At 43.2% G+C, this 11,083-nt stretch overlaps 1 protein-coding gene and 1 long non-coding RNA gene across 2 annotated transcripts in view; both read left to right on the top strand.

Annotated features, from left to right (window-relative positions):
• The window catches only part of LOC108785503, a 13,299-nt gene extending 5,648 nt beyond the window's left edge, over positions 1-7,651 (top strand). The window contains exons 2-3 of the long non-coding RNA XR_001941136.1: positions 1,255-1,265; positions 7,641-7,651. This is a non-coding gene — a long non-coding RNA (uncharacterized LOC108785503). The remainder of the gene's footprint in view (positions 1-1,254; positions 1,266-7,640) is intronic.
• Positions 7,652-7,754: 103 nt separating this feature from the next.
• Positions 7,755-11,083, top strand: part of NFKB2 (nuclear factor kappa B subunit 2) — a 31,224-nt gene continuing 27,895 nt past the window's right edge. The window contains exon 1 of the mRNA XM_018554567.1: positions 7,755-7,787. Within this exon, the coding sequence (XP_018410069.1) occupies positions 7,755-7,787 (33 nt within the window). The remainder of the gene's footprint in view (positions 7,788-11,083) is intronic.

Genomic DNA, 11,083 nt, shown 5'->3' with positions numbered 1-11,083 from the left:
CCCCCCCCCCCACCCAACACCCCCACCATGTTTCCCGGGCTCCGCTGCCCCTCCTACTGGCTTCTTTGCTGTCAGTGGGAAGCTGGGGAGGAGAGCGGCGAAACTCCGTTCACCGATCTGCTTCCCGTGCTATGGGACCGGGAGCGATGCAGATTACATCACGTGAGGTCCCATATCTGTCAGTGCTGGGCTCCTGAAGCGCAGCTATAAGCTTTTGAAGTGTGATATGCACTTGAATAAGTTATTTCAAGTGTGAAGGGGATACTAGGGGTCTTTTGAACCCCCAGCATCACCTTAAAGAGTACCTGTCATCACCAATCTGCTATCGCATTGGGGGGCTTGTAAGTTCCCCTATCTAATAGCAATTAAAGTAAAGTAAATAAAAATAACAGTTTTTTTCAAAATAGTATCAAATAAAATAAATGTAAAAATAATGAAAAGCAAATTTTTAAGTCCCACGTACCCGCGAGCACGCACGTCATAACGTAAACGCACGTCGGGTGCACCTACGTATGAAAACAATCACGATATACATGTTGGGTATCGTCGTGCATGTCAGAGTGAAATAAATTCTAGGGCCAATATTTATGCGTGTCTCAAAACTGATGACCTGTAGGGGCTTTTGAAGCGTCGTCCATGGACTTTTTGCGGTACTGAATTTTGTCGCCATGCACAGATGCACACAATTTTTAACCTGGACATGTTGGGTATCTATTTACTCACTGTAACCTCATCTTTTATATTGTATTAAAAAATAGGTATTTTATTGTGTTTTGGGGCACTAAATTTAACTTAAGAGCATCTTTCACAACATTTTTGGGTTTGATAATAAGTTGCGCTTGAAAGAAAATGCTGATAACAAGCCCCACCCCAAAAAAATGTTTTCTCATCCCATCCCACAGCCTACATGGGCATGTCAACACTGTTCGGTATTTAGGAGCAGTGCAGAATTGTTACCACACCATCACAGGAAGCTTCATTAGATGAAATTCACTGTTTGGAGAATACGATAAGTGCAGAATATAAATGTTGCGGGACATATTTTTTTAATGGGAGGATGTAGTTCTACTTTAGGCATTTTTAGGGGGAAAGACGCTGCAATGTATAACCTAATATAAACACTGCTTGATGTGTATTTGTTGAAATTGTTCATTACAGGTGATCTACAGTGTATTCATGTGCAGTAGATAGACTTAGTATGGGGTTTCTGTAGACACAGTGCTTTGGTTGCACAAAAAACCCCAAACCACAAAGACAATTGAGGAGTATTTATACCTTGTATCTTATATTCCTGAATATCCCATGTATAGTCTATACATTACCATATAGTGCATTATTTGCATCCTTCTACAGACAACGTCCATTACATAGTCAGCTGACTGGAGAAGGAGAAACTAAACCATGCTATTATTAACACCAGCATCTACACCTATCAGCCCAGTGGCGGACCTAAGGAACAAAGGGCCCTGGTCCAAGTTTTTTTTTTTGGGCCCCCCAACCAAAAAAAACCCCCACAAACACAGCGCTCTCCTCCCGCAGCGCTCGGCCGGCTGTCACTTTCTCTCCTCCCCGCTGGGCGCTGCTCTGTGTCCCAGCGGGGTGGAAAGAAAGCACGGATGGGCCGCTGTATCAGCAGAAAAATTGCGCTTTCGGCATTTAGCCAAAAGTCCCATTTCCGCCCGATATCTTTTGGCGGCCGATATATCGGTGCAGCCCTAATATTTACAGCAATGCAGAATGGCGCAGGCTATAGAGGACTACACGCCCCAGCAATACTTTATATAACAATAGCATTTCTGTATAAAGTACTGCTGAGATTTGTAGTCCTCTAAAGAGGGTGCCATTCTGCATTGCTGCAACAGTACTTTATACAACGTTAGGCTACAAATAATAATTATTTTAATTAATTATTTTCCCTTACGTCTTCTGGCTGGTCTTCTGTCTATCCGGGAGTGTCGGATGAACGGATGATCCGACACTCTCGGCGCAGAGATGGGGGGCCCGCTGGCCGCTGGGTACCGATCCAGTGCTGGGACTGTGCTGGACCCCCCCCAGGCCAAGGCCCTGGTGCGCCCGCACCGGCGGTAGTTCCGCCACTCTATCAGCCGTAACATTTTGACCACTGAGAGGTGAAGTGAATAACATTGATTATCTTGTTACAGTGGCACCTGGAAGTGGGTGGCATATATTAGGCCGCAAGTGAACATTTTGTCCCTGAAATTGATGTGTTGTGTTGTAAGCAGAAAAAATGGGCAAGGGTAAGTATTTGAGTAACTTTGACAATTACCCAAATTGTGATGGCTAGACTACGGAGACAAAGCAACTCCAAAGCTGCAGCTCTTATGGGATGTTCCTGGTCTGCAGTGGTCAGGGCCTACCAAAAGTGGTCCAAGGAAGGAAAAACCGGTGACGGGCTCATAAGGTGGCCAAGGCTTATTGATGCATGTGGGGAAGGAAGGCTGGCCCCTGTAGTCCGATCCAGTAGAAGAGCTACTGTAGCTCAGATTGCTGAAAAAGTTAATGTTGGTTCTGATCGAAAGGTGCCTGAACACACAGTGCATTGCAGTTTGTTGCGTATAGGTCAAGATGCCCATGCTGACCTGTGTCCACCGCCAAAAGCGCCTACAGTGGGCATGTGAGCATCAGAACTGGACCACAGAGCAATGGCAGAAGGTGTCCTGGTCTGATTAATCACGTTTTCTTTTACATCATGTGGATGGGCGGTTGCATGTTTGCTGCTTACCTGAGGAAGAGATGGCACCAGGATGCACTATGGGAAGAAGGCAAGCCGGCAGAGGCAGTGTGATATGTTGGGCAATGTTCTGCTGGGAAACCTTGGGCCCTGCCATTCATATGGATGTTACTTTGACACCTACTTAAACATTGTTGCTGACCTAGTACACCCTTTCCTGGAAACTGTATTTACTGGTGGCAGTGGCCTCTTTCAGCAGGATAATGTGCCCTGCCATACTGCAAAAAGGGTTCAAGAATACTTTGATGAACACAAACGTGATTAATCACGTTTTCTTTTACATCATGTGGATGGGCGGGTGCGTGTGTGTGTGTGTGTGCTGCTTACCTGGGGAAGAGATGGAACCAGGATACACTATGGGAAGGATGCAAGCCGGTGGAAGCAGTGTGATGTTTTGGCCAATGTTCTGCTGGGAAACCTTGGGCCCTTTAATTCATATGGATCTTACTTTGACACGTACCACATACCTAAACGATGTTGCTGACCTAGTACACCCTTTCCTGGAAACTCCCTGTGTCCTTCAATGAACGGAGAGAAAAGGATTTTACGGTGAGTACCAAAATCCTATTTTCCTGGTGGCAGTGACCTCTTTCAGCAGGATAATGTGCCCTGCCATACTGCAAAAAGGGTTCAAGAATATTTTGACGAACACAACGATTTAGGTGTTGACTTGGCCTCCAAATTCTCCAGATCTCAATCCAGTTGAGCATTCCTGGGATGTGCTGGAAAAAGAAGTGCAATCCATGGAGGGCCCACAGCGCAACTTACAGGACTTAAATGATCTACTGCTGATAGCTTGGTGCCAGGTACCATAGCATTCCTTCAGAGTTCCAGTGGAGTCCATGCCTCGATGTGTCAGGGCTGTTTTAGCACCTATAGGGTGACCTATTCAATATAACATCGGTGTAATGTTATTCTCTTGCAGACTTAATGACAGCAAAAAGTCAACAAACTGTTGTGGTTTACTTTGTGTTCCTAAATATAATGGACATTTTTGCAGGGGAAAAGGTGCTACAGTTATGGAAGTTTCCATTTGTTTTGTTCGTTTAAAGATCATCTCAATTCACAATTAATATTTCAGTAAGTAGGCATTGCTGGGATGCATCAAAAACCATTTTATATATCTTGGAGACTCCAATAGATGAATTTTCCTGTAGTACTTTGAATACCCTGCAGCAATTCCAAGAGCTATAACACAAGTGCGAGTCTGGGACTGTCTTAGCCTACTTTTTGGTTTGTCTGTATGATGGAGAATTTGCCAGGAAAGTGTCAGTCCATGATGACTATAGCAGTTGGGTGAACCTGGGAATTCCATTTCTGATATCTCATTTTGGGAATTCTAAACTGATGAATGAAGCCAGCCTGTGATTTGATACGTACTAGGTGAAACATTTGAAAAGTTTGTAGTCCAAGTAGAATGGGATTCTGTGAGGACCTTGGTGATGTCTTACTGTGAAGCATAGTCTTTCCACTCTTGTCCTAATGCATTTTTATATTGCTACCATTGCAATCTCTTTACTTATCAATGCTTTCACATTTCAGAATCCTATAGTCCCCACGGGTGATATTGTATACAACAAGATCCATTATAACAGAGTAGGGGAAAAAATACATGAGCAAAGGAATTGACAGCACTGAAGAAGAAAGAGTATAATAAATAAACCAAACTATGTAATCGGTAGAATCCAGTCTCATTTTTCCTTGGGCCTGAGGTCTGGCTCTGGCGGTGCGGGTACTGGAGTACGATGTTCTGGTGCTACTACAGAGCCTTTGCATTGACCCACCTCAATAATGTGTGAACCAATACAAAAGGTAAAGTGCAACTGAAGCCAAAACGTTTTCTTCGTTTTGGATAGAGTGGAGATGGATTAGAACGCCTGTCATGTTTTTATTGATGTCTCTTTGTCCTGTTGACCGTTATCACTGAAACTGAAAGAAAATCCCAAATGTTGAGCAGGAATAGATGAGAAATCTTCTGATGGGGACACTAGTTCTGGTGACCCTTCTAACCACCAGGGATTTCCCTAACTTTGGAGGCATTGCCTCTCACTTCCTGTAGTGGCTATCAGACAGGATAACCTCCTCAATGGGACACAGATGGGGAACAAAAGCCGTCAGGGGTTATAACCCCCCTTACCCTATCCAAAACAAAAATGTTTTGGCTTCAGTTCTAATTTAAGGCATTCCCGGCTTTTTCTACATCACAGGTCATGTAACCTCATCAAGGAAAATATCTAATCGCATTGTTCCTGGGAAAACGCTGGCTGCTGGGAGCCCCTGGTCACATAATAAGTACCAAATGGGCAAAGGTTGGGCAACAGAGCCCTACAGTGCTGCACGTACATCTGTTTATTGTGTTATATACGTGTGCGTAAATGTGTATATGAAGTAGAAATGGATAGCAGACATAATTCTGCAGAAAACTACATGTCTGTCTTTTGTCTAGAATAAGTTTTCCTTCTGAATAAGTATACATTTGTATGCAGTTGCATAGCATTTATATCTTGAAGAGATAACTCTACAAAAACCAGACATTTCAGTTATGGAAGGATGCTGATGGATTTAATGAAGGAACAGCTCATTGTATCTCAGACATTACAACGGTCTACACCCTCATTCTTACTAGCCTCCTGCATTTGTTTTATTGAAAGGCAGGGGAAATTGACTAAGTCTCAGTGCTGGGGCCTTAGTTGTTGTCAAGTTTTTGTTATTGACTGTTTTTATGACCTTTTGGAAATAAATTGATATTATTGGACTGATCCTGTTTTGAGTGCCGGCATTCTATGGATTCTTGGATTTAAGACTTAGGCGAAAGCCTCACCTGGCACCGAGTTTCCATTAGCAGGAATTGATGTGTGAGAGTTGAGCTGTTCCATTTTCAAATCAGTTCAGGAGAAATTGGACTAGGAAGTATGGGGCCCCATTCACACTTGTCTCATGAATTCCTCCATCTACTGTGGGCAGGAGGCACTGTACAATACAATGTCAGCTGCCCCCGCCCACAGCTCTTCTCATTGGCTGTTTGCATGTAATGGCATGTGTTGGATTACCTGTGGATAATCTCACCTGGACGCAAATGGTCTACGTCAAGGTGCAGTCATTGGCAGGTCATGACAGCATATGCCATTGCATGCAGGTGGTGACAGCTGTCATTGTATTGTACAGCACCTCCCATCCGCAGCAGATCGGAGGAATTTGTGAGAATCAGCAATCGGCCCCATTGGGAAGGGTGAATGGGGCCTTATACCTCCCAGATCAATTTTTTCTGTGTTTGAGGGCTTGTTCACGCCATGTTCAGACCAGAAAGTTATTTTGTCCACACCTAAAATGCATCCCAATGTATTCCTATGGAGTTTCTGGGCTCTGTTCAAACTAGTGAGGTCCGTTCTGATGCGGAAGAAAAAATACTGCATGCAAACACATCGAAAATGCATGCAAACACACTAGAACGCACCTATAAGACCAATTAGGCTTTCAGGACATTGGGTGAACAAGCCCTTAATGTACCAGCATTTACATGTATTTCGATGCGTTCAGAGAATCTAAATGCTCCTGGACACATAGATTTCTCTCTTTTCTAAACACAAGTACCCTGAATGTGGCTAAATGCCGGTAAATGCACAAATGTGAAAGATACCATTTAATATGATTATATTCATGTATAATCTGTTGTAAATGTCCTATAAACGCATGTATGTCATTGCCAGTGTGAATTAAGCTTATTGGTGAGATTTGTTTGCAGTAGTTTATCTCCTCCCCTGCCATATAGTACATAATAATCACAGATGGACTCCTTAGTTATTTGTTCTATATGACTGAGAATTCCTCTGCACCAAGTGACACCATCATTTTGCCTTTGTAATGAATGTGGACTAAGGTAACATCTGGGAAATTCTGGCAGGTCTTGTAACACAAGTGTAAACTTTCTGCTTTGGGCAGAGTTCAAATGTGAAGACGGTATAAGACATGACCTGTACACATACGTACATAGATTTGCATACTTGTGTATCGCAATGTGTACGCTGTGTTTTCTCCAGGCTCATGTTCCTGTTCATGGGAAGGGCTTTCCATCAAGAATATGAGCAGCAATAGACCCTACATTAGTCAGAAAAATTTCCTCTGAGCTAGTTATGAGTACAATTGTGACATATCCTCCTTATTACCTAACCATGAGAACATCCGCGTGTTGTGTCATTGTATTTCTTATCATTGATTTTTATACAGGAAAGCTAGTGTCAGAGAAAGACTACAAGCGACTGCTCCTGAGTGTCACAGTCCATTCAGATGTCTTCAAAATGTTCTGAAATGTCTTTTTATAGTTTGTCAGCTGCAATTGTAGAGATGCGTGTTATTAATAGGAAAGAGATCCTAGACCAATATTTGTTTTAGAGAAGGCAGCAGCCTTATTCACTATTCATAGGATTTGCTGACCTATTTAGTGAAAATAATGTTTGAAAGCTGAGTGATTGATTGCTGTGGGTTTGGACACATTTTGAGTAAAGAGATTGTAGCAGTGCATGTGGTAGACAGTGCGTGCAAATTGTAGTCTCACACGTCTGCACAGCGGACAGCCTTCTGTGTACACTCAGATATTTTGTTTCCTGCTTTCAAAATGTGGGTGTTGCTGTGGCAGTCACATGACACCGCGTCACTTCTCACAAAGCTGGTATTTTAGGGACTTTCCTCTGCTGCTCCAACTTTCCTGGGGCTCTTCCCCTCCCTTTTATTCTGTCCTTTCACTGTACAAAGCACCCGCTACACTTTGTACTCCCTCATATTGCAGGTTTCCCCTGATATTTTCACAGAAGACAGTCTGCCTAGTTTCGTGTAAGAGAGGATTATTTACTCCTGGCTGTCATATTGTTACATGGGCACACAGTAAGCACAGGGAGTGTGGCAAGCTCTGCGAGACTGGATTTACTAAATGACCAGCCCTTGATTACTCCTCCTTCTCTCTACCCAGGACCCCTTCTCTGATTATCCAAAAGGCTGGAAATAGAAAATGAACAACGGACTTAAAGTGGAACCGTACGATGTAAGTACCTTGTGTTTTCCTGTTCTTGATCTGATTTGTTGTATGTAAAGCTATGTGTATTTACAGTGTTATACTCTGATACATGTCAAATGGTCTAACAGCTCCTAGTGCTGGGTCACCTTTTGTTTACACTTTCAGGGCTAGAGCAGTACATTGATGCATTCTAAGTGGGCTGTTTTTCCAGCTTCTTCCTGATTAGTTGAATAAATTCAGAGATTGATATCGCAATACATGAACAGGATGATTGTTATTGTCTGTGCTGCATGCTGATTCTGTTACTGTGTTACTTGATGTCATTACAGTTCAGTTATAGGGAAAATGGAGCACTTCTAGCGATTATGTGACATTATGCTGCATGTTCTGTATATTTGCAGGATGGTGTCAAATAGGCATAAACACATAACCCATTAAACACATAACAACCCATCTGAATTCTATCCTGAACTGGACTGACTTCAGCAGAGTGATTTCGGAGTTGCTTATGTGGCTTACTGCAAAAGGCACTGCAGAGTAAAAGCCTTTTATTGAATAAAGACATTTATGTTGTTTTTACTCAAAGAAGTACAAAAAATAAACACTATCGGCATAATCTTTAAAAATTATACTAATTTTTAAAGATTATATACTCGTGAAAATGCCCTGATACATAGCGCCGATCCTGGAGCTTTACATTTTTTAATGGCTTTGGCTGCCTGAAGTCCAGTGCTTGCTTGGGACCTCAGGCAGCCTGCTGTGGACCTCTTGGTAGCTATCTTTGACAGCGCCGGTCAGGTTTCACATCCCTTCCTCCTCCTTCCCGAGACCAGCACAGCCCTGGACAGCCCCACACTCGCCTCTACAACCCTGGAGAGCCCATCGTGTGGCAACCACCCATTCAGCCCTGGAGAGTCACACATGCAGCCTTGGTGAGACGCGAACGCAGCCTTGGAGAGCCCGGTGCCTCGAGTTTGGGTCTCTTGGTGAGACCCAAACTCGACCCTGATGGGACCCACATGCAGCCCTGACACCCAAAGACAGCCCTAGTGAGACCTGCATGCAGCTCTGGTGAGATGTGAACGCAGCCCTATTGAGGAGAGAACGCAGCCCTAGTGACACCCAAATGCAGCCCTAGTGAGACCTGTGTGCAGCCCTGGTGAGTTTCAAATGCAGCCCTGGTGAGACCTCACACAGCCCAGGTGAGCCGGCTGCCATTCTCCATTGCTGTATAATCATAGATTGAGTTATAGCTCTTCATAACTATAAAGAAACTGCCCTAGAATCATTAGTCTGTATTGATTTAGAAAAAAGGTAACATGTTCCTTTAAGAAAAAGTATCGGGAAGTACCTGAGGGAAAGTACTTGTACTTGGTCTTGACAAATGGTATCGCTGCATCCCCAATACAATTGGTTTATTTTCCTACTAAAAACAGCTGTGACCATGCAGATGTATATTGGTAAACATACTCTACAGAGTGCTTTGCTTTCAAAGCTGTTTCTACTCTTTTTCTTTCTGTAGAAGCTGATCTCAGCCAAGCTTTCCAAATGATAGAACGCTTTCCAGGAGTTTGAACTGATGCTGGTTCAATCACTGGATTGCATTCATGGCAAAGCTGTTTACTATAATCCCCCATCACTAGCAACATATACTCACCTTTGAATTGCTTCCCTGCTTCTCCTTTCAATGCGAGGAGCTGAAGAAAATACTTGTTACTTCCTGGTATGGGGGACCATGTGAATCACTCCATTTGGCAGCGCTGGACCAATCAGTTCTGTTACAGGGGCGTCCATAGCTATGTGTAAACTACAATTCTGGTGATTCGTAGATTACGTAAGACTTTAATTTTGCTCCTGGTGGCCCTGGAGACCCGGGCAGCGTGGGATTAAAAGGAAGGTAAGCATATAGTCTGTGGAGGTCTGCATTAAAGTTAAGGTATTGCTTTGACATGCATCTGCAAAGCACTGCAAAGAACTTTAATGGTACATAGAGATATAAGATGAGGAATTGTCTGATCCTGTCATTTTTTTATTGGGGTTAGAAAAAGATCTGATATCTGTGGAGGAAAAAAGAAGTGTTTACAGCCCCACTCCAAGACCCCTTTTTTTCTTCTAAGGCTGGGTTCACACCTGGGCGTACGGAAAATTTCCCAGGGCTATCCTGCTGTATCCTAATGGATATGCGCGGCAAATACGCCCCAAAGAAGCTCCTGTACCTCTTTGGGCGTAGGGCGTTTTTCAGCGCGTTCCTACGGGCTGTAAAACGCCCAGGTGGGAACCATGCCCATAGGCAATTATTGGTTTTCACATGTTGAGCGTTTTACAACGCGTAGGAACTCGCTGTAAATCGCCCAGGTGTGAACCAGGCCTTACCTGGTAAAGCAGTTTATGCACACCCAAGTCCCGTCAAGGTCCCTCGCTGATACCAGTTGGGACATTTTCCCTTGCAATGACAACACTCCTCCTCTGGATCCTGAGAGGAGCCCGCCACTGGACAGCCAGTAGGAAGTGTCCACTTCACACAGGCAGCAACAAGATGAATATCCGAAGAGGGACCCTGACAGAAGTAAACAGGAGAGGAGATTTGGGATTGCAGAGCTTTAGGCAAGTAAAAAGTGCATTTAGATAAGGTTTTTTAATACAGCAATCACTTGGAGAGGGTGACAGGGGACTTATCTTTATTCCAGAGATTGGCTTTAAGAATTGTTCCCTCCCAGCACTGCCACACAGCTGCCTGCTTGTGCTATAGAATTGTGCTGTAACAGTGCGTATGTTGCAAGTTATGTGCAGTTGTTTTTGTGAACATGTATTCAGTATATACTAACAAGCGTGGTTTTTGATCTTGATTTTGTGGTAGCTGCAGTACTGGTAAAGTAAAAGCTAAACTGGAAAATTCCCCCTGAATAGACCTAATAGCAGTAAGTTCATGCAGAGGAAGGTAACATTTCCACTGCTGAAAAGTACATTTGTTCTGAATGGTCTCAGGTACTACCACACTGAAACCTCACTGTACTTAGTTCCAGATTTCTATCAGTTTCTAGAGCAAACGTAGGTGGAGCTGTGGCATGCAGTAGTTACAACTCTTGTTTCATTTTGTCTTGTACTAGCGGCTAGCCTATTTCCTTTCATCCATTTTTCATAAACGTGCCCCTGTATGTTTTGTTATTTCGACACATTGGAACAAATAATCTTTTATATATATCTAATCTATACAGGGGCACGTTTATGAAGAATGGATGAAAGGAAATAGATCTATATATAGATATATATAGATATAGATATATATCTATATCTATATATATATAAATATATATCTGTTATAT

Source organism: Nanorana parkeri, unplaced genomic scaffold, assembly GCF_000935625.1.
Source record: "Nanorana parkeri isolate BGI_ZX_2015 unplaced genomic scaffold, ASM93562v1 scaffold165, whole genome shotgun sequence".
NCBI lineage: Eukaryota > Metazoa > Chordata > Amphibia > Anura > Dicroglossidae > Nanorana > Nanorana parkeri.
This window is presented reverse-complemented; position numbering and strand designations above follow the sequence as displayed.